General features: G+C 51.4%; 1 protein-coding gene across 13 annotated transcripts in view; it reads left to right on the top strand.

The window, feature by feature from the left end:
- TRAK1 (trafficking kinesin protein 1) overlaps positions 1–23574 on the top strand; it is a 211292-nt gene that overhangs the window by 148517 nt on the left and 39201 nt on the right. For all 13 annotated transcript variants that reach the window (XM_021666616.2, XM_064360104.1, XM_021666612.2 and 10 more), the window contains 6 exons: positions 6187–6263; positions 14453–14569; positions 17891–17991; positions 18864–18972; positions 21343–21421; positions 23006–23136. In XM_021666616.2, coding sequence (XP_021522291.1) covers positions 6213–6263; positions 14453–14569; positions 17891–17991; positions 18864–18972; positions 21343–21421; positions 23006–23136 — 588 coding nt within the window. In that variant the 5' untranslated portion in view covers positions 6187–6212. The remainder of the gene's footprint in view (positions 1–6186; positions 6264–14452; positions 14570–17890; positions 17992–18863; positions 18973–21342; positions 21422–23005; positions 23137–23574) is intronic.

Raw genomic sequence — 23574 nt, 5'->3', positions numbered from 1 at the left:
TATAACGAAACAGCGTCTTCTTGAGGGTTTGGGAGGTTTTTCTTCTTATATGCACACACACATGCATACACACATATGTACATGTGTGTGTAAAATATTTATTCATTTATTCACTCCAGAGATACGCAGAGTTGACATCGATGGGAAGAATGTGACTAGAGTTAGGTGAAGAAGTGATGAAAGCTATTCGTTCTAACAAAGTTATGAGAATGTTTTCCTCCAGAATCAATGAATGGGAAGGGACATTTTTCTAACTATATTTTCTTAAAGAAGGCTGATAAGACCAAAATGACAAAAAAGCTTTTGTCACGCCTGTTAATTGGACATACAGCATGGAGACACAGGGTCCTTTGGCGAGGGCAGGTTGCTGTGATGAGCTGTAGAGATCTGCCCACCCCCCACCCCTCAGCTTAGGCCTCTGGGTTCTGCCTTCTGCCTGGGTCTCAGATCTTACCTGCTCCAGCCCCAAGCTCCGCTCCTTCCCACTTCTCCCAGCTCGTTCGGAAGCCCTGGACAGTGTCAAGATAGAAACCCCAGTGCCACACCGCCTTTGTCTTCTTCCCGTGGGGTTTTCCTCGGGGTCTTCAATTCCAGTCACTCCCGAGCTTCCCACTGGCCAGGTCTCCTTGGCATCAGGCAGGGACATGGTTCTGTTCTGCCCTGGGCCTGCGCACTGTAGATGTTTGGGGTTTTGGCTACCTCCTGGATGCTGGAAGATGGCTGCCAACATTTACTCTTACAATCATTTTGAGCCTGGTTTAATTCTGCATAAAAGTTGCTTTACTGGTTTTCAGACTAAGGTAGTCCATGGAGCTCACCCCCCCTCCATCGCCCTGTCCCCATTGGCTGTGACAGCCAGTCCTGTGTCTCCGCCCTCTGGTCAGCCCGCCCACTGCTCCTCTTCCAGTTTGGCTTCGTAATTCCTTACTTTACCTTCCATGCCAAGAAGAATTGATTCTCCTCTTATCTCAAAGTGGATTCTCCCAAACCAAAAATCTCCCTCCTCTGGCTCTAGGAGGGTGTTTCTGTCAGGCGGGCATCTTGCCCCTGTGTATTGTGGGCAGCCCTCTGTCTGGCACGTGACTGCAGAGGGTCATCAGCTACTGTCCCGGTGCCAGTGCTTTCTCGGGGCCGCCCGGTCCTGCCTCTGATTTTTCGTCTCCTGCCCATTTCCAAAGGAGACATCACTGCTGTCCTTACTGTCCCAGAGAGAAGCCCCAATCCACTGCTTTTTGATTTACTTCCCACTCGGTTTTATCTCTTAAGTTTCAAGGAGAGAGCCCACTTCGTGCCACCTACGATTTCCTTATTTCCTTGGATTAATCCCCAGCCTTGTCGCTGGTCACTCTGCCCCGCACCCCTCCCCGTGGCTGCACACTGGAGCCAAAATGTCTTCTGAAATAGAAATCCCATTGCATGCCCCCCACTTGAAAAACTCTCTGCTGGCTTTCCGTTTAAGTCCACAGTCCTTAAAGGGACTTGTCAGGCTTTGAACCCTCTGAGCCCCATCCCCCAGGCTGCCCTGTTTTCTGTGTGCCCCAGGAGGGCAGGGGTCCTGCCTTGTTCAGTGCAGAGCTTGGTTCCTGGTAATGGTTGTTTGGTGTGAGCCTGATGGTGCCAGAGGTGAGGCATGTGTACTTTACTGTGATGGCTAGGCAGCAAGTTGCATCGAACTTCTTCTAGAAGATGGACCATAATTTTATCTCATATTAAATTATTGTAGAGGCTGGGCATGGTGGCTCACACCTGTAATCCCAGAACTTTGGGAGGCTGAGGTGGGTGGGTCACTTGAGGTCAGGAGTTTGAGACCAGCCTGGCCAACCTGGTGAAACCTTGTCTCTACTAAAAATACAAAAATTAGCTGGGTGTGGTGGTGGGCACCTGTAATCCCAGCTACTCAGGAGGCTGGGGCAGGAGAATCACTTGAACCCAGGAGGCAGAGGTTGCAGTGAGCTACATTCGTGCCACTGCACTCCAGCCTGGGCGACAGAGTGAGACTCTCTTTAAAAAAAAAAAACATAGAGGTTTATGGTGGCCCCTTTACTTTCCCTCCTTCCTTCCCTCCCTCCCTCCTTCCTTCCCTCCCTCCTTCCCTCCCTTCCCCTTCCTTCCCTCCCTCCCTCCCTCCTTTCTTCCTTCCTTCCTTCCTTCCCTCCTTCCTTCCCTCCCTCCTTCCTTCCCTCCTTCCCTCCCTCCTTCCTTCCCTCCCTCTTTCCTTCCCTCCCTCCTTTCTTCCTTCCCTCCCTCCCTCCTTCCTTTCCTCCCTCCCTCCCTTCCCTCCCTCCTTCCTTCACTCCCTCTTTCCTTCCCTCCCTCCTTCCTTTCCTCCCTCACTCCCTTCCCTCCCTCCCTCCTTCCTTCCCTCCCTCCTTCCTTCCTTCCCTCCCTCCTTCCTTCCCTCCCTCTTTCCTTCCCTCCCTCTTTCCTTCCCTCCCTCTTTCCTTCCCTCCCTCCTTCCTTTCCTCCCTCCCTCCCTCCTTCCTTCCTTCCTTCCCTCCCTCCTTTCTTCCTTCCTTCCCTCCTTCCTTCCTTCCCTCCCTCCCTCCCTCCTTCCTTCCTTCCCTCCCTCCCTCCCTCCCTCCCTCCTTCCTTCCTTCCCTCCCTCCTTCCTTCCCTCCCTCCCTCCTTCCTTCCCTCCCTCCCTCCCTCCCTCCCTCCTTCCTTCTTGCCACATCTTCTGGTTGGAAGTGGATTTAGTTGGTAGCACTCCTTGGGTCAGAAATGGAACTTCTCCTTGAAATACGTTCTTGTAGAGAGAGAAACTGACCACGGTGTATTGTAGATTTAGTGTCTAGAAAGTTGGTATCTGAAAAGCACGACCTGCAGCCATCATGCTGTCTGAAGGCATGGTGTGTAATTTCCCACCCTCATTGGTCTCACACCTGCTTCCTTATTTCTTGGAAGAGGAATTCCAAAACACAGAAGTTAATTGATGGCTGCTCAGAGCCCCGTGACGGGGACAGAGTCTCCTGTGAGAACCTGAGCCTCCGAGCCCAGGCTCAGGGTTCTTCCCCTAGGCCCCCACGCTGCCTGCTCTGTTCACACACTTCCTACACACCCATGCTTTGTGCCTCGTCCTCATGTCCTTTAGGGTCTTCCATTTTAGTCCAGGAGCCAGACTGGCCCAGGTGCGGTCCCTGCAATGCAGCCTCATTCTCTGTGACCTCAGTTGGGTCCTTAGTATCCAGATTCTTAACGTCTCAGAGCCTCATTTTCTTGTCTGTGAAGTGGTCATTGCAGCAGTGCCCACCCTGCAGGGTTGCTGTGAAGATTAATTGAGAAAGCATGTTAAACCCCTTGACATAGTAGGAGAACCATCAGTGTTAACTGCTGCCTTGACCGAAAGTTTGTTATTTTGAAATTTGCCACCTGCTAGCTGTGTGACATTGGGCGAGTTATTCAGCCTCTCTGGGCCTTAGTTTTCTGCTGTAAAATGGTGTTAGTGTAAGCGCTTACCCCTCAGAGTATTGCTCTGAAGATTACATGAAATAATCTATGTGGAGGGCTATGAATGGTACCTGGCCATAGTTACTGTGCTTAGTAAAGGTCAGCTCACTGCAGCCTCTACCTCCCGGGTCCAAGCAGTTCTCCTGCCTCAGCCTCCCGAGCTAGGATTACAGGCGTCTGTCGCCATGGCTGGCTAACTTTTGTGTTTTTAGTAGAGACAGGTGTGCATTTTACTGGGTTCAATTTTACAAATATTTTAAAGCTTTATAAAAGAGCAACACATGGGATCCTTGTAAGTGGTAGATGTGTGAACCAACATAGGCAGTAACGTTACGTAGAGCTTCGCGCACACACGTGCACACAAATGAGCATGAGTGAAGTGGGAACTGTGAGGAAAAGTTACGGGTTGTATCAGTGCTGATATCCTGCTGGGGATATTATGGTCTTACAGAATGTTACCATTGCGGGGAACTGGATAAAGGGTATACAGGATCCCTCTGTATTATTCCTTCCTTTTTTTTTTTTCGAGATGGAGTCTCGCTCTGCCGCCCAGGCTGGAGTGCAGGGGCACAGCTTCTGCCCCTGGGTTCAAGCGATTCTCCTGCCTCAGCCTCTCGAGTAGCTGGGACCACAGGTGTGTACCACCACACTTGCTTAATTTTTGTATTTTTTTTTTTTTTTTAGTGGAGACGGGGTTTCGCCATGTTGGCTAGGCTGGTCTCAAACTCCTGACCTCAGGTGATCCACCTGCCTCAGCCTCCCAAAGTGCTGGGAGGACAGGCGTGAGTGCCCACGCCCAGCCCCCTCTGTATTATTTCTTGCGTCTGCTTGTGGTTATCTACACATGACTGACTGACTATACGAATAATTACAGTTACCTCAATTCAAAAACTTAGCCTTAAAAATGTGAGTGTTATCTCTAAATAATATAGGGTTAGAGAAATAGCAGCTCTGAATCCTGTCATACAGAGAATAGAGCCAGGTTAGTTAAAAATGTAGCCCAGTTTCCCTTTTTCCCAGGAAAGTGGAGGACTCAGTCCTTTGAGGAGAGTGGGGACCGGTGAGGGGGGTGATTAGCAGGTCATCAAGTGACAACACAAATGTAAACACAGAGGCCACCTAACTGCTGCGGGCTGTTGCCTGGTGTATACAAGGTGCTGCAGGGTGCTGGCTGGGGGAGTGCTGCAGGGGCATTGGGTGCTGGCTGGGGGGCTGGGGTTTTGATCCACACTCTTGCAGACCATCACAGCTGTGGCATAGGAGTCTTCACTTAAGCACTGGTGTGACCTCGAGCTGATGGACTGTCTAGAGCACTTTGAGCTGGACTTCATCTACATCAAATTAGATCCTGGTTTAAAGCTGCTCTTATAAATCTCCCTTGCGGCTCCCTCCCTGGCAGCTCTGTCTGAGGTAGTATATTTCCCCCACTTGGACAAGAGGGATCTCACGAAAGTGCTGGGTGGAGGAGTCCTGTCTGCTGGCTCTGGTGGCGCTCTCTTGGTAGGGTTTCAGATTTAGAACCAGATTTCAGGTCTCCTCCCTAAGCTAGAAAATCATTCCAGCAGATCCGATTTCTCTGAGCTAATTTACTAGGATGATCTCTACTTGCATTTCATAAAATATTCAGAGACCTATTGAATTCCAGTTGCTGTTTGCCATTTGTAATGCTACTGAGTTTAGCTTAGTAATACGCTTCAATTCCCAAATGCGTCGCGTGGGCTGTTATTGAATGTGGGTCATTAGGAAAGCTTTGACTCTTAACAGAATTATTCACTAGAGTCTTAGTTACAGAGCATTACTGAGAAGTTATTTATTTCGTCCCAAAGTGGCAGGTTTCAGAAGTGTTTGCACACTGGCCATAAATCCATCCGTATTCACTCCTCCCCCCATAGAATAAAACTTATGCTACCTTCTTGGTGTTTGTTGAACTGCAAATCAATTCCTTGTCATTGATTTAAGATAAAACAACCCTGATGTATCTTTAGCAGACAAAAGCCTTCTTTTGTTTCACAACCCGTCTCTTCAACGGAAGGAGAACAAAGACACATCGCCCTAAAGTGCTTGTGTGCAGACTCTTACGACCACAGTAAATTGTGTGTGTGACGAAATAGCACTCTCAGTGCATGTGTATGTGTATGTGTGTGTGGGCGATCGTAGCAGTCTTTTTAATGTATATTTAAAAAATAACAGCCTAGTTTTCATGGTATGGAGCTGGTTGCATCACCTTAGAATGTAGGCCACTTGGGGAGGAGGGGCTGTGCCATTATGAAATGATCAGTTTAAGACTATTGTTGAATAATTATGCCAACAGCTGCTTTCCGAAGGATCCCGCTCTGTTCCTCTGGTTGGGCCTGTGTGGTTAGCGGAGTCCAGGTCGTTCTGATCATTCACACATGGGTGGCTGTGCTGGGCCCCGCCCCCCAGTTCAGTTTGCTGAGTATCTGTGAGGCCAGACCCCCTTCCCCTCCATCACCTCACCCTCGGCACCTGCTCACACACAGACACACCATGTGAAGGTTTCTCAGGGACTGCACGTTCCCCTTCCCGCAGACTCATCCTGCAGCCACTGGAACTGGGAATGGAGTCTGGCGGTGTGAGCGCGGTGCGGGTTCAACGCAGCAGAGCCGGCGCGCCTCCGTGCCTGACGCGCAGCGACGCTAGGGGCTCTTTTTTACGTGAGGTATTTGTTTGGCAGGTTCATGACATCCGTAGTCTCATTGTTGTTTTTATTTCTTACAGTTTTATGTGCTGAAAGAGTTGGCCAGATGACTAGGACATATAATGACATAGATGCTGTCACTCGGCTTCTTGAGGAGGTAAGTGCTCCAGGGGAAGGCGAGAGTGGTTTGTAAGTGCCTGATTTTCATGGATACTGGTTAAACCATGCCTACTGCCTGCTTCAGTCAGGAGTCTTGGAAAGTGGGCTCTTTCGGGGTGTCATTTAATGACTTCGCCTTTTTTTTTTTTGGAGATGGAGTTTCGCTCTTGTTACCCAGGCTGGAGTGCAATGGCGCGATCTCGGCTCACCGCAACCTCCGCCTCCTGGGTTCAGGCAATTCTCCTGCCTCAGCCTCCTGAGTAGCTGGGATTACAGGCATGCACCACCATGCCCAGCTAATTTTTTGTATTTTTAGTAGAGACGGGGTTTCACCATGTTGACCAGGATGGTCTCGATCTCTTGACCTCGTGATCCACCCGCCTCGGCCTCCCAAAGTGCTGGGATTACAGGCGTGAGCCACCGCGCCCGGCGGGCTTCACCTTTTGAACTGGTAGCTCTGTCGGCCCTTATAGCTGTAATTTTGTGCAGGTGTTTTATATGTTTAAAGGAATATATGAATGACAGCAAATGTGCTGCGTTTAAATACTTGGTAGAATATCCAGTTGTAAGTGTAAAAAATCCTGGAACATTGATATATTTTAAGTGTATCCAAAAAGTCAGAAAAATACATCATCATCTGTGTCTTCCTAACGTATTTTAAGTTTTTACTTAGGTTAGTGGAATATTATGCAGTGTCAGCATGGAAATAAGCAGAATAAGCATGGCAAGAGACATTCAAGAAAGTTGCTTAAGATTCGGTGAGCTGCCTGCATTTCAGAGTCTGTGGTTTTCTGAATTTCTTCTGATATTCTGCTGGGAGTTGAGAATTCAGTGCTATGAAGGTCTCTAGAAACAGCTGAGTATGATATGTGTATCTGTGTGCCGGGGACAGGCCGGAACATGCTGGGTTCTTAGTGTTTATGGAGTAAGTACCCATCATTAATACTCCCCCGCTCCCCTGAATCAGGCCTTAAATGGACAGATGCTGACGTCTAGACCCCTGCTCCTCCTCTAGACTCTGGAATGACTTTGGGGTGTGTGACTGTGATGTGGAGGACACAGAAATCATTGTTACTGTTTTCAGCCAGTGGGAGGTCAGAGTTGAAGCTCAGACAGACACGGGGTCACACTGGTTTTCCCAGAGGTTTTTGTTTTTTGAAACAGAGTCTCACTTTGTTGCCCAGACTGGAGTGCAGTGGCGAGACCTCAGCTCACTGCAACCTCAGCCTCCAGGGTTCAAACGATTCTACTGCCTCAGCCTCCCGAGTAGCTGGGACTACAGGTGCGTGCCCCCACGCCCAGCTAATTTTTATATTTTTAGTAGAGACAGAGTATCCCCATGTTGGCCGGGCTGGTCTCGATCTCTTGACCTCATGATCCGCCTGCCTCGGAAGGTTCGTTTGGGGGGTGTGGCATTCTCTCACCGTTTCTACGTCTCTCTCTCCCATGTTTCTACCTCTGCACGTCAGCTTTCTCATCCTGGTCCTGCAGTCCACTCCTGCTCGGTCCTCTGAAGTAGGGAAGTCACAAACTCATCAGAAACGATGTCAGGGTGTTTGGCCGTGTGACAGGGTGTCGGGGTGGTGTTTGGGGCACCGGCCTTCAGCCTTCGGTCCCCCTCCCGTTGCGGCCATCTTTGGTGTCGGCCATGCAGCAGGCTGCCTTTCCCGGCACCGCTGACTTTTGAAAGCGGTTTATTGCTGGCCCCTTGTGCGGCATCCGTCTCCCCGAGCAGCGCTCTCCAGAGCGTACAAAGTGCTTCTGGCGCCCACTCATCACCCTTTGTTCAAGTCTTCTGAGAGGGGTCCCAAATCCGTGCCTTTATTTTTATTCCAAGGCCACCACTCAAGCTCTCGGGGCCTCGGCAGTGAGGCCTTACGTTCTCTCTGCAGCTGCCCCCATCCAAGCCCTCTGTGATCCCCTTACCCTTTATCTGAGGCTCCTCACGGTCCTGAACCCTCCTCTTACCACCCGCTGTCTCTGGGGACATGGCCCCTGCTCTCCCCACTTGGCCCTCTATGCCGTTTAACTGCCTCGATGTCTTCCTGCTTCTCAGTCTTGCACTGCAGGGCCCACCAGGGACCTTTGAAGCCGACCCCATCCGCATCCCCAGCTGGCTGTGCCCCAGGTGTAGGAGTCACCCCCCAGTCTCGTTTGTTCTGTGCATCCAGCCGGGTGAACAATGTATTTTTTGTAGAGATGGGATCTCCCTATATTGCCCAGGCTGATCTTAAACTCTGAGGCTCAGTCTTCCCGGCCTGGTGCAGTGCCTCACGCCTGTGAATCCCAGCACTTGGGGAGGCCAAGACAGGTGGATCACTTGAGCACAGGAGTTTGAGACCAGCCTTACCAACATGGCCAAACCCCGTGTCTACAAAAAATACAAAAATTAGCCAGGCATGGTGATGTGTGCCTGTAATCCCAAATGCCTGTAGTCCCAGCTGCTCGGGAGGCTAAGGTGGGAGGATCGCTTGAGCTCGGGAGGTGGAGGTTGCGGTGATCCGAGATCGCGCCACTGCACTCCGCCTGGGCACCAGAGCGAGACTCTCTCAAAAAAACAAACAAAAAATTAGAACCACACTGCAGCAGCACCGTCACTGTTTACTTCAATCTCTCACATCTTTGAATTAAAAAATTCTCTCACCTTGGCCTCCCAAAGTGTTGGGGTCACAGGCGTGAGCCGCCGCACCCAGGCTGTGTCATTTTTAAAGCCTTATCATGGCAACGGTCTGTTTGTGTCTGTGTGTCCCGTGTGTAATGCCATTCTGTTCCTGTTCTGATAAGACTCACGCCTGAGTCACTGCCTTTCCTCGGAACTAGGCGGGTGTCCCGGTTAAAGTCTCACTGTCCCAGTCGTGCGGCAGCTGCGCTGTGCCGCGCTTTTCCTGGGCTTCGGCTGTTTCTTCTGTTCTCTTGCTGTGTTTTGCACGGCTGCCGCCAGCAGGCAGGTGGGGTGCTGGGGGATTTGCTCAGGACGCCAAAGCACAGCCCTCCGCCGGCAGGGTCTGCTCTGGCTCTAAGGGGAAGACGATGCTGAGGTTCACCTGGGCTATCTGGAGTGCACCTCTGGGCAAAGCTTGCCTCCTCCTCGGTTACGGAGGGGGGATTCCACTGGCCCCTTAGTCACGCTTTTTACCTTGAACTTGGTGAATGGGATGAGTCAGCTGCTGAGCGTAGGCGGCAGGCTGTTGGAATCTCTCGTGGGTGTGCCCGTCAGCGCAGGAGTTCATTGGTGAAAAGGGGCTGAGACTCGAGTTACAGTCTTTTTAAGTCTGTGCTTTTAAAGCTCAGTGAGGAGAGGGAGCCTGCAGTTAGAATGAGCCCTGGCTCGCCTCATTTCCTGGGGAATAAAGGAACTGGTGGTTCTTTTAATGGCTCATTTCCAAGGGCCTGTCACTTGTTTGTGGTCTCTTTTTCTCTTGGTAGTTTAAGCCGGTGACCGTCCTCTAGCTGTTTTCTTGTTTTTATCTCTGTTTTTCGTAAAGATGGGGTCTCACCATGTTGCCAGGCTGGTCTCAAACTCCTGGCCTCCTCAAATTCCTGATTCTCCCCGCTGTGGGCTCCCAGAGTGTTGGGATTACAGACATGAGTTGCCACACCTGGCCTGTTTTCTTGTTTTTAGAAGTAAACACTTACCATATTTTGGCTAGAGAAATGGGAGGTTTTTTCATTCTTGTAATTCTCAAAGAAAAACCCAACCAGCCTGTTGCCTTAGTAAAATTAAAGAGAAAAAACTAGAGACACTACAATAACGTTTTTGTTTAAATTTTCATTTCATCTATAAATATTTTTAATCGAACTTCTCTTTATTTTTAATTTTTGTGAGTACAGAGTAGGTGAATGTATTTATGGGGTACGTGAGATACTTTGACTAAGGCATATGATGCATAATAATCACATCCGGGTAAATGGGGTGTCACGCTGAGCAGTGTGGCTCACGCCTGTCATCCAAATACTTTGGGAGCCTGAGGTGGGAGATTGCTTGAGGCCAGGGGTTTGAGACCAGCCTGGGTAACATAGTGAGACCCCTTCTCTACAAAAAGCTAGACTCTGTAACTGAGGCGGAGGCGAGCTTTGCCCAGAGGTGCATTCCAACAGTTAGTTAGGCATGGTGGTGCGTGCCTGTGGTCCCAGCTACTCAGCAGGCCGCAGCGGGAGGGTTGCGGGAGCGCAGGAGTGTGCGGCTGTGATGAGCTGTGATTGCACCAGCGACTCAAGCGTAGGCAACAGAGCGAGACCTGTCTCAAAAAAAGAAGGTGGAGGCAGGGAGAAGGAAAAGGGCACCGTCACCTCAAGCGTCTGTCGTTCCTCTGTGTTATAACCATTCCAGTTACACTTTCAGTTATTTTTAAACGTGGACTAAATGACTGTTGACTGTAACCACCCTATTACGCTGTCAGAGACTGGATCTCATTCGAACTACATTTTTATGCCCATTTGCTATGACTTCCTGCTTTTTCTTCTGGCAGAGAGTATTCTTTAAAATTAAAGATCACATGTCTGGCATCGACCAGGGAAGTGTTTGTCTTTGTGGGGCAAGCAGAGGCGAGGCCGCCCTTGGGCGCAGGGTTTGAGGTGTGACCGGCAGACGGAGGACTTCATTGTTGAGCTCACCGCTCTGCCTGTTTCTCTTCCCCGTCCTGTCTCCCATTCCCGTTGGTGTCTGGCCCTTTGCGAGCCTTCCGCATCCTTCGGGCGCTCTGGCATCCCTCGCCTTGCCTGACCCGTCTTCATTATTATACTGTGTGCTTCATTTGTTTACATTGAAATGTGCATGCAGGATGTGGTGAAGTCCAGGCGGGCGCGGCGGCTCACGCCTGTAATCCCAGCGCTTCGGGAGGCTGCGATGGGTGGATTACTTGAGGTCACGAGTTTGATACCAGCCTGGCCAACATGGTGAAACCCCATCTCTACCAAAAATACAGAAATTAGCTGGGTGAGGTGGTGTGTGCCTGTAATCCCAGTTACTCAGGAGGCTGAGGCAGGAGAATCACTAGAACCCAGGTAGCAGAGGTTGCAGTGAGCCAAGATCACACCACTGCACTCCAGCCTTGGCAACAGAGCGAGACTCCATATAAAAATATATGTGTGTGTGTGTGTATATATGGCTAAGGCTTACAAAGTATCAGCGCTTGTTGGAACTTGGCAGCCTGCGTGCGTGAAAGCAGCGCAGAACAGGTAGTGAGGTGGTGAGCTGAGGAGCACTGACGAAGCGCCTGCTGAGTGTTCTAGAAGAGACGTTTGGTAGACTTGAGTTAGATTTATGGAGACCATACTTTCAAAGGGAAGTGAACATTGGTATCGCAGTTTTAACCAAATCCAGCTGAAAGCGCGTGGGTTAGGTGCTGGTCTTGAGTCAGCCCCTGGAGACTTTAATTCTGTGCAGTCTCCCTCACACGAGTCTTTGAACCCTTTCCTCTGGGTGCCCAATAAGCACAACTGTTGAGTCTGAGACATGGCAAAGGGCTATGAGACAAGGGACCTTCCTTTCAATTTTGTATCTTGAGATGGGGTCTCCTCTGTTGCTCAGGCTGGTCTTGAACTCCTGTGCTCAGGAGGCCCTCCGGCCTTGGCCTTCCAAAGTGCTGGGATTACAGGCATGAGCCACTGCCCCCAGCCAAGGGAACTTCTTAGTAGACACTGTGACCAGTGTGGATAAATGTGCAGAGATGAGCATCTCGGTTGATTGGGAAGAGTCGTGTGTCCCCTTTGCCCATGAGAGGGCCCTCTCCACATGTACTGTGCTTCCAGAAAGGAAGCGTCATGATGAGGAGGCACAAGTTGTGGGAATGAGCTGGGTAATTTGTAGCTCTTTTTTTTTTTTGAGACAGAGTCTCCCTCTCTTACCCAGGGTGGAGTGCAGTGGGGTGATGTTGGCTCACCGCGAGCTCTGACTCCTGGGTTCAAGCGATTCTCTGGCCTCAGCCTCCTGAGTCACTGGGATTACTGGCTCCCAACACCACACCCAGCTAATTTTTGTATTTTTAGTAGAGATGGGTTTTTTGCCATGTTAGCCAGGCTGGTCTCCACCTCCTGACCTCAAGCGATCCCAAAGTGTTGGGATTACAGGCGTGAGCTGCTGCGCCTGGCTCATTTTTGATAACTGTGATACCTGGCTGGCTTCTGGGACTGTGGTGACAGCAGTGCCATTTTGGGGACTGTGGAAGGCCTGGAGGAGAGAGGCCGTCATCCTGCGAGAGGGAGCGGAAGTGCGGTTGAATCCAGTCTTAGACCTCAAGTGCGACGCTCATCTTCACTGGAATTCCTGGGCTTTGCAAAGGGAGATGTGGTATTATTGCATGGAATAACATGGATATCTAAGAAGTTAGGAATAAAAGTTGATTATTCTACTTATTCTAAAACTTAGTGAGTCATAAGCCTAGAAGAGTTTTTCTAGACTATCTCAGCCAGCCTGCCCCTTTACCTCCCTGTCTGCATTCACATAGAGAACCCACACCCTCCCAGTGTGCAGGAGGCTGGTTCATCTGGAGCAGTGGAACTTGTGACCAGTGCCTGCTGTAAGAAACACAGCTTAGGTTGTGAGCCAGTGCTCACATAGGCAAACAGGTGACGAGACAACCGTTTAAACATGAAATAATTCTCTTATTACATTTGATGCACTTTGGTGTTTTCCATTCTGTGCCATTGTATTTAAGTTAAAACAAAATGTTGGTTGCTGTCACCAAAATGGTTTCTCAACCCACTAATGGGTTTGAAACCTGTGGCCTGAAAAATGAATCTGTTGGCTGGACGCAGCAGCTTATGCTTGTAATCCCAGCACTTTGGGAGCCTAAGGAGGGCGAATCACTTAAGGTCAGGATTTGAGACCAGTATGGCCAATGTGGTGAAACCTCGTCTCTACTAAAAATACAAAAATTAGCTGGGCATGGGTGGTGCGCACCTGTAATCCCAGCTACTCAAGAGGTCGTGGCAGGAGAATCGCTTGAACCTGAGAGGCGGGGACTGTAGTGAGCCGAGATCGTGCCATGTACTCCAGCCTGGGCAGCAGACTGAGACTCTGTCTCAAAAAAAAAAAAAAAAAGAAGGATCTGCAGTGTGCCTGATCCTGTGAGGCAGAAGCCCTTTGCCTGGGACCGTGTGGGAGTTAGCAGCGCGTGCTTCATCAGAGCCCAGGACTCCTCCCCAGCGATTTTCCTGCCCCAAAGAACACGTTCCATTCTTTCTTTCAAACCAGATGAACAGAGTCATGAGCGTAGACTTCTAAAATGATTTCGCTTTTCTGACTTCTCCTCCCTTTGCCAACACCCAAGTTGAATCAGACAGTGGTAGCAAATCACCAAGTCTGCATTTGCCGATGGCGCCTGTCCACTATCAGGGGACGTCCTTCTTCCCACAGAGGCTGCCCTGCCTTCACACGCCACTCCCAATTTTCCTCTGTTTTTTTTTTGTGTTTGTTTGTTTTTTTGAGACAGAGTCTTGCTCTGTCTAACTGATGCCATCGGCTGAGCTAACAGAAAGCTCTGTGCCTTAAGCATGTTTTTGTCTGTGAAGTATGGCCATTTTATGCATAATATCTCCATTTTGGATGTTGTTTTTTGCTTAATGAAGCTTAAGTAGCCTTTTCTAAGTAAAAAACAAAACAAAACAGCACGTAATCGTTTTTCAGAGTAACTTTAAACATTTTTGTTTCACATGAGGCAAAAATAAGGAACTCGATGTATTCCAGCCTAATGTGTGCTAGAGAGGCTGCCTCCCTGTGTCAGCTCCTGGCTTCGTTGTAAGAGCATTTTAGAGTTTCTATATTCATTCATTCATTCATTCATTCATTCACTTAACAAAGAGCTACTGTTCCCTTGTGCTGGGCCCTAGCAATACAATAGCCCAGCCCTCAGGTGGAGAGACAGGTCATCCCATGATTGCACAGTAACAAAGCAGTTGCATGTAACTGTTTTGAGAAGCGTGTTTTTCTTTTGTGTAGGAACAAAGCTTTTTTCATTACATTTTCAGGCCTCCGTTCTACTGCGCGATGTCCGTGTAGCTCTCACACGCTATGTGGGCAGAGGTCGCGCCTGTTTTAACAGACGTCAGATGCCAGCACGGATGTGAATTATTAATTCCTCTGTTGTTCCTGGGTGCCCTCGTTTTCCTCACTCGACACGGAGCACCGCTGGCTCCTTCGGGAAACACAGGTTTTTGAACCCTTGTTCTCCCTCCTTCCTTCCGCAGAAAGAGCGGGATTTAGAATTGGCCGCCCGCATCGGCCAGTCGCTGTTGAAGAAGAACAAGACCCTCACGGAGAGGAACGAGCTGCTGGAGGAGCAGGTGGAACACGTCAGGGAGGAGGTGAGAGCGGCGGCCGAGGCTCACGGGGGGCCCGAGGGCACGGCTGGAGGAGATGGCCGAACGGGGTCCTAGTTAGCAGGTCCCTCCCGAGGGCACGGCCGCGGCCTGAGCCCAGAACCGCCTGTTCCGAGACGGGCAGCTGGGGCCTGAAAGCCGCCCCCCTGCAGCTCCAGCTGCTTCCCGTGCCTCCTTTCTGTCTCGGGCAGTGAGGATGGGTGGTCGGGCGGGCACAGTCCTCACGCAGTCGCACGCCTGTGTGCCGTGTTGGGTCAGCCACAGTCCTTGCCCTCGGAGAGTCCAGGCTGATCCAGAAGCCCCACGCGTGGCAGAAGGGCACCCAGGCAACCACCCTAACGAGCAGGGCTTCCCGAGTCAGGCTGGGCGTGGGCAGCTGGAGAGGAGCCCTGTGAGGACGTCAGCTCTGCACAGAGGAAAGGGAGACTCGTGTCATCGCTACAGTATAATTTTGTACTGTAAAACAAAACGAAACAAAAATGCCTATTATCTTATTTCCACGATGTGAGTCTTGGCTGGTGGATGTGAGTGGTCAGAGGAAGGGCATGGAACTTTTGGCCCAGCTTAGGGCGCCTCGGCTCGGGAGGAGTGACACTGCTTTTCTGGAAGGGACGTGGTCTGCACGGAGGAGGGCAGCTGCGGCGTCAGGGGGGATGGCTGGAGCAAGGAGAAGGGGCTTAGAGCCACGCCCTCCTTAGCAGCTTCCCTTCTGTCACCCTGTTCTTTTACCAGTGAATTTTACCTGTGAGAACTCTCCTCCTGGTTTCCTTTCCCCACTTTTCTTTTCTTTTTTTTTGAGACAAGGTCTCACTCTGTCCCCAGGCTGGAGTGCAGTGGTAAGATCACAGCTCACTGTAGCCTCCACCTCCCGGATTCAAGCGATCCTCCTGCCTCAGCCTCCCGAGTAGCTGGGACTACAGATATGTGCCACCACGCCCAGCTAATTCTTGTGTTTTTTTGTAGAGAAGAGTTTCACCATGTTGCCCAGGCTGGTCTCAGACTCCTGGGCTTAAGCGATCCACCAGCCTCAGTCTCCCACAGGGCTGGGATTACAGGCGTGAGCCCCGTGCCTGGCCTCTTCACCAGCCTCAGTCTCCCACAGGGCTGGGATTACAGGCGTGAGCCCCGTGCCTGGCCTCTTCACCAGCCTCAGTCTCCCACAGGGCTGGGATTACAGGCGTGAGCCTCTGTGCCTGGCCTCTTCACCAGCCTCAGTCTCCCACAGGGCTGGGATTACAGGCGTGAGCCCCGTGCCTGGCCTCTTCACCAGCCTCAGTCTCCCAAAGGGCTGGGATTACAGGCGTGAGCCCCGTGCCTGGCCTCTTCACCAGCCTCAGTCTCCCAAAGGGCTGGGATTACAGGCGTGAGCCCCGTGCCTGGCCTCTTCACCAGCCTCAGTCTCCCAAAGGGCTGGGATTACAGGCGTGAGCCTCCGTGCCTGGCCTCTTCACCAGCCTCAGTCTCCCACAGGGCTGGGATTACAAGTGTGAGCCCCGTGCCGGGCTTCTTCTCCCTTGTTTTCTATCAGAAACTTCCTTAGTGGGAGTGGATGCTCTGGTACCTAAGATGCCTTTGGACTTCTTTCTTGTTAAAGCTATTCCCAGTACATTGTCGTCTGGGTTTAACAATAGTTTTAATATGATGATGCGTAGTTGCCACTGTATAGAAAAGTTTTAATCCTAGCTTTTCTTTAAAATATAATAAGGGAGAATGCTGTTGTATTTTAGGAGAAATAAAGTGATTCCTGCATTCCCTGTCCCCAGTGTCACGACCTGGATTCCCTCTCATGTGACTGATGGGAAAGCTTGCTGGGTCAGCCTGGCCCCCTCCCGGCCACTTCTGAGCAGACAGACCTGCCACCCAGTAGCCCACAAATGGTCATCTGTCAGCTTCTTCACTTTACTGTCCTTGCTTGGGACAGGCCTCACTTGCACAGAGGATGCAAGTCTCTGGGAGTGGAAATGCCTTTTCCCCTTGGAAAAGCTTTGAATTTGAAAGCTGTAACATCTTTCCCTTTGGCATATTATTCAATTATCAGTCTAGGTGTCGAAGCTAAACCCTTTATGCACATAAAATTGTCTTCTCCATGGAAGACATCATAATTCACTGTGTTATGTAGAAAAAAGTTGCAATAAACCGTAGACCCTAGGTCAAATGACAAACAAGAAAATTAAAACATAATTGCGGTTCTTTTTCTAGCACTGGTTCCCTGTTCATCAGTACTGCAGAGTGAAAGGGCAAATGAAAATTTTACAGTAGAACTTTATTTGAAAACCTTAAGTACAAATCAGGGTGGTTTGCAAAGCCATCTCAGCAGGAGTCGATGTGGCCTTCTCTGAGGGTTGCCTCTGTTCTTCCTGTGTCTGAAATTCTTATCCAGTGAGCAGTGAACACAGAACGAGGTCTGGCCAGGCACGGCCAGGAGCCTTATGAGGGGGCATCACAGAGTGGGGCTGTGCGGTCATCCGCGCGTGAGAGCAAGGTCGGCAGGCTGCCTGTGCTGGCCATGCAGAGCTGGCATCTCCAGGAGCCTATTTGGAGTTGGGATTTGGTTCTGACAGAAGTGAATGAATGGCCTCCTCGTTCATAACATGACCCATTTTTCTGGCCATTTGCCCAGCTGGTCATCTGGCTACATCCAAAGTCCCTGGCAGTTGCATCCCCCACAAGCATCAGTCTTTTTTTGAGACAGAGTTTCGCTCTGTCACCCAGGCTAGAGTGCAATGGCGTGATCTCGGCTCACCGCAACTTCCACCTCCTGGGTTTAAGTGATTCTCCTGCCTCAGCCTCCTGAGTAACTGGGATTACAGACATGTCCACCACTCCCAACTAATTTTGTATTTTTAATAGAGACGGGGTTTCTCCATGTTGGTCAGGCTGGTCTCAAACTCCCAACCTCAAATGATCCACCTGCCTCAGCCTCACAAAGTGCTGGGATTACATGTGTGAGCCACCACACCCAGCCCAATTTTGTAGTTTTAGTAGAGTCGGGGTTTCACCATGTTGATCAGGATGCTCTAGAACTCCTGACCTCAGATGATCTGCCTGCCACCTCGGCCTCCCGAAATGCTGGTATTACAGGCGTGAACCACGGCACCCAGCCACCAAGCGTCATTCTAGTCCCCTCTCTGCTGTTCCTTGTACCAAAGTAAAAATTACAAATTCAGACCACTTTCGGCCAAAAAGTAATTGTGTTTCATTTAAATAGATCAAATGAAAGCCTATTGTTTTGAGCAGCACAAAATCAGTTTAAATGCTTTTACTTTCAATGGGAAGCAAATGATGGCCCCGGCTCTGCCTGTGCAGGTGTCTCAGCTCCGGCATGAGCTGTCCATGAAGGATGAGCTGCTTCAGTTCTACACCAGCGCGGCGGAGGAGAGCGAGCCCGAGTCTGTCTGCTCAACCCCGTAAGTCACCAGAGGGCTGTGTTTCCGGAGGCCAGAGCACAGGCTGGCGGCTGTTACGTCCTTGGGGTCACCTAGACAGGGTCACCTTCATCAGCAGTGGGGGTCACCCGCGCTCGGCCTTTTCTGGGCCAAACGTCTCCAAGCGCCTCAAACAGATTCATGTTACTGTTTCAGTGGGACCAGGTGGACAGGTTTTTAGTTTTCCTTTTCCTGGGTCTCATTGCTTATTTGTCAATTTAGATCGATGTGCCCTGGCACATTAGTGGACGATGGGTTAGGCTCTGCTGTTGGAGGGAATTCAGGTTCTGGAGCCAGAGGTGCTGGGGCACGTCCTCAGGACAGAAGGTGCGGCGTCTTCTCTGAGTGTCGGCAGAGCCTTGTGTCGGGAGCTTGAACTCTAGCGCCCAGCAGGCTGGCTGCACATCTTGCTTTGGGCCTCACTAGCTGCATGCTGTGGGCTAGATTACTCAACCTCTGTGACTTGAGTTTTCATCTGTAAAATGGAGATAGCAGTAGAACTTAGGTCACAGAGTTATAAGCATTAATTGAGTTGAAACATACAGAGTACTTAAAAGAGTTCTTGGCACATACAAATGCTTGATGAGTATCAAATAAACTCCCAGACATCCTGGAATTGTGTAGGCTTTAAACAGAGTTGGTGGCCCCGAGTTCCAAGGTGAGGTGGCAGGTTGTGGATAAAGGGTTGAGCTGTGGGTCTGAATCGGTGCACCGGGCGCTGCCTTCCTGGGGCTGGGAGAGTGGTCTGGTGGGTCACTGTCCTTCTGCACGCCCCTCCTTGTGTCTCCCCGTGGTTTCCCAGGTGCTGGGAGGAAGCGTGTCTCCCCGGATTGTGAGTGTACTTTCTCTCCCAGGTTGAAGAGGAATGAGTCGTCCTCCTCAGTCCAGAATTACTTTCATTTGGATTCTCTTCAAAAGAAGCTGAAAGATCTCGAAGAGGAGAATGTTGTACTTCGATCCGAGGTGACCTGCACTCCCTGCTCTTGCCCCTGCTGGAAGGGAGGTGGCCCCATTCGCCTTATCTGGTGAGGTCAGCCAGGGTTAAGTGCCCTCCTCAGAGGTGGCAATCTGTGAAGAGCTGTGCCAGGCGCTCGGCAGACATGCCTCCGCTGTGCTCCAGGCACTGCCTTCCAGCCCAGCACACGCCTCCCTGGCTGGGGCAGGTGAACCTGGTGAATGACACAGCGAGGACTGGGAAGACTGGAGACCCCTCCTTCACCGTCAGCCCTGCAGTGAGGTCTCCCCGGTGTGCTCCAGCTCTGACCACAGCACCTGTGGAGAAGCCCAGCCTTGCTTTCATGCTGCCACAGAGCAGATGCTCAAGGAAAGGGTCCACAGATGCTCACAGCCAGATTTCTTTTTGTTTTGTTTTGTTTTGTTTGTTTGTTTGTTTTCTGAGACAGAGTCTCACTCTGTCACCCAGGCTGGAGTGCAGTGGTGCAATCTCAGCTCGCTGTAATCTCTGCCCCCCCGGGCTCAAGCAATTCTCCTGTCTCAGCCTCCCAAGTAGCTGGGATTCTAGGCATGCGCCGCCACGCTCAGCTAATTTTTGTGTTTTTAGTAGAGATGAGGTTTCACTGTATTAGTCAGGCTGGTCTCGAACTCCTGACCTCAGGTGATCCACCCACCTCGGCCTCACAAAGTGTTGGGATTACAGGCATGAGTCACTGTGCCCGGCAGAGCCATATTTCTTAATTAACTCAAAAAGCCTGAGCCGAGGCGACCGGGGACCCCTGCTGTTATTTTTGTTGCCAAGGGATTGTGCCAGGGCTTTTGCCCGCCTCATTTTTTTAGTCTTCACAACAGGGATGAAAGCTCGTTACTCTGATTCATATCGGAACAGTGGGCCCCAGGCTACTAGGTGTTTTGATAACCCAAGGTCATTCGAGTGAGTAAATGACAAAGCTACGATTTGCAAGTCTGTGACTCTAAGCCCCTTGTTTTCTGCCTCCACCCACTGCCCCCTCTATTAAAAACCCCAATGCGTGCAGATTTAGTACCGTCTGTCTTAATCAGTGGTGAGTTTTTGTCCTCTGGCCGAAGTACAGCCTGTTTATCAGGCCTGTGTCAGGTGGGAGCTGTGTGCCCACCTAGGCTGGCCCTGGGCTCCTGGGAGCCCCTCGAATAGTTCAGACCGTCTGTCGAACTTGCCCACACCTTGGTAAGATCTTCACGCCCGACCTGAATAAGATGCTCTTCTGCATCCCTGTTCTCTTGGACCTCACCTCTTCCAGTCCCTTGTTCACTGATGGGTCACGTAAACCCAGACTGACCAAGAAGGCTGCCCAGGTTTCTGCCAGCCAGTAGCCAAGAAGGCAACAGCCCCCTTCTCCCCATTCCGAGTCTAGTGCCACCTCTTCCAGCACCTGATGTGGGTAAATCCTCCAGCCCCAGGTGCCCAGGAACTCAGCCCTGTCAGAGTCTTCACCCAAAGCCAGCTGAGGGAATCTGATCGCAGCTACAGACTCCTGCTACCCCACCTCCACTCCGACTGTGATGTCTTTCTGGAGCCAGGACCCGGGGCTCAGACACTTCTGTCTAACTGGGGCCCTCCTTCCCTCCCTTCCTTTCTTCCCCTCTCTCTTTCTTTTTTTGAGATGGGGTCTCGCTCTGTCACCCATGCTGGAGTGCAGTGGCATGATCTTGGCTCACTGCAGCCTCCTCCGCCTCCTGGGCTCAAGCGGTTCTCCCTCCTCGGCCTCCCGAAGTGCTGGGATTCTAGGTGTGAGCCACTGTGCCTGGCCTTCACCCTTTTCAGCCAGGGCAAGTTGTCCAGAGTCCTGGGACGGTTCTTGTGCCTCTGCATCATAATGCTTTTGTGTTGAGCCTCGTTCTTACTAAACTTGAACACAGCAGGTTTAAGTGCAACTCAGAACCTCAGGGTTCAGTGCCTGGCACGTAGCAGGTGTTTGCCATTCCTACGTGGTTATCCTCAGGGTGCCTGCTGTGGGCAGGGTGGTGTCCTGGGCACTGTGAGGACCACAGAGCATCCACATTTATGAGCCGGGACAGCCACAAATGAACAGATAGGAACAGATGCTTGGATGGGATGGTAGTGGTCGTTGCGTTGAACAGAGCAAAGCTGCAGAGCGCCTGTGCCCGTGGCGCCCTCTAGTGGTACCCGGTTTTCAGCTTGAGCGCGCACGTCCATTAACTAAGCGGGAACTCGGATGGACTTTGTGTATCTGAGGGTGCCACGGGGGACACGTGGGGGGCTGCTGAGGGCAGCTTCCCTCCCAGACCCGGGTTAGCCCTGGCTTTACGCCTCGGCCCGTGTCTGCCCCACCTGGCCGGGTGAGAACGCGCGGCGTCTGACCTGGGTCTCGTCCGCAGGCCTGCCAGCTGAAGACGGAGACCATCACCTACGAGGAGAAGGAGCAGCAGCTGGTGAACGACTGCGTGAAGGAGCTGAGTGCGTCCCGCCCCGCCCCGCTTGCTGCCCCGCCCCGCCCCACTCCGCTTGCTGCCCCGCCCCACCTGCTGCCCCGCCCCGCCTGCTGCCCCACCCCGCCCCACGCTGCCCCGCCCCGTGCCGCTTGCTGCCTTGCCCCACCCCACTTGCTGCCCCGCCCCGCCTGCTGCCCCGCCCCACCCCACGCTGCCCCGCCCCATGCCTATTGCTGCCCCGCCCCGCCTGCTGCCCCGCCCCGCTTGCTGCCCCGCCCCGCCCCGCTTGCTGCCCCGCCCCGCCTGCTGCCCCGCCCCGCCGCTGCCCCGCCCCGCCCGCTTCCTCGCATCCGTCCGCTGTCGTGGTGACACAGCCTCGCAGCAGCCCTGCTGAAGGGCAGCTTCCTGCCAGCCTACGGCTCAGCAGCATTTTCCCTAAAACCAGAGGCCTCCCCAGCCTTGCGTGGCACCCCCTCCCCATTAGTCAACTTAGTGCTAAGTTGCCAGCTATGTGTTAACTCAGCTTATTACTGAGCTGGATATTTAAATTTGATTTTGGCTTTCTACTGGAATATTGGAGTTATTATTATTATTTTGAGATGGAGCCTCACTCTGTCACCCAGGCTAGGGTCCAGCGGCGTGACCTGGGCTCACTGCAACCTCTGCCTCCTGGGTTCAAGCAATTCTGTCACTTCAGCCTCCCAAGTTTACATGCACCCGCCATGATGCCTGGCTAATTTTTGTGTTTTTGTAGAGACAGGGTTTCACCATGTTGGCCAGGCTGGTCTTGAACTCTTGAGCTCAGGTGATCCGCCTGCCTCAGCCTCCCAAGGTGCTGGATTGTGAGCCGCTGTGACTGGCTGGAATATTGGAATTTTTTAATGTCTAAGTTAGGGCCACCCACCGAAACCTGTGTTGCTAATGTGGAAGGACAGCTTACAACCAATAATTTGATTTGTGGAAGTTGAGGCCAGAGTTCTCACCTTTGCAAATAAATATTTCCCTCGTCCTCTTCATTTTAAGTTTACAAGTTAAGACAAAAGGTCAAAACACCAAGTATTTTGCGTTTCAGCAAAATACTAAGTGAATGAAACACACCTCATGTTCTAATCTAGCTGAATGAGTGCTCACTCTGAATATGGGTTGGAAACCCCAAGGGATTGCGCTGTGCAGGCAGAAGTTCCTTTCTAGAACTGGGCACAGCAGCGGGTGCCTGTTTGGTCTCATGGATTGCTCACGTGTGGAATGTAAGGATTTGGCCAGGTGCACTCATGTCTTGTCACTTTCTATCTGACCCCCGGAGCCTCCCTGCTTTGTTCTGGGGACACAGCCTTGGTGTCCCCAGAGCAAAGGGTGGGCTTGGGGCCCCACGCTGAGTCCAGGAGTGACAGCTAATGGGGTGAGCTGCTTTTTCTGAGCCCTGCAGAAGCTGCTTTGCTTCTCCATGTGGGAAAATGGTCACTGTGAGTTCCTTCTTCCTGCACCCTCTCCACTCCAGCTGTCTAGTAATAACCATGGTTTTTCCTGTGCAAAGCGCATAGAAACTTTTCTCTCTGGGTCTGCATGTGTGGTTTTCTGACTTGCTCTTCTGATTCTTTCCTTGTCAAAGGGGATGCCAATGTCCAGATTGCTAGTATCTCAGAGGAATTGGCCAAGAAGACAGAAGATGCTGCCCGGCAGCAGGAGGAGATCACACACTTGCTGTCGCAAATAGTGGATCTGCAGAAAAAGGCAAAAGCTGTAAGGCTTCTGTGTTCCTCTGGCTGATACAATGGCCATGCCGAGATGGGGAAGAGACGCTTACTCCGGAAGACAGCGCCCTTCCGTTTCACATCTTAGCAGTTTGCGTTGTCCGTTTGCAGAAAAAGCTTAGTGGGCTCACTAGTATAAAACTGATCACCCTGAACGGGTGACGAGTCTCAGTTGTGACCTCTTATCTCCTAAAATCATTTGAACTCATTAAAAAGATGCTGTAAATATGAACTTTTGGAGTTTAACTCAGGGATCATCTAGTCTCGTGTTTGTTTTTACACAGTGCACGAGGTATGTTCTGCAAGAGAGCAGAATCCTCTTCAGATTTAAGAAGAGGCAACAAAATTGGCTTTGCCGTTGGTGTAGGGTAGAGTGCGTCCAGCGAGCTTTGGAAGTGGGGGATGGGGTGGAGGGCTATAGAGAACG

This window comes from Aotus nancymaae, unplaced genomic scaffold (assembly GCF_030222135.1).
Source record: "Aotus nancymaae isolate 86718 unplaced genomic scaffold, 86718_ANA_hifiasm-v0.15.2.pri h1tg000038l, whole genome shotgun sequence".
Lineage (NCBI taxonomy): Eukaryota > Metazoa > Chordata > Mammalia > Primates > Aotidae > Aotus > Aotus nancymaae.
This window is presented reverse-complemented; position numbering and strand designations above follow the sequence as displayed.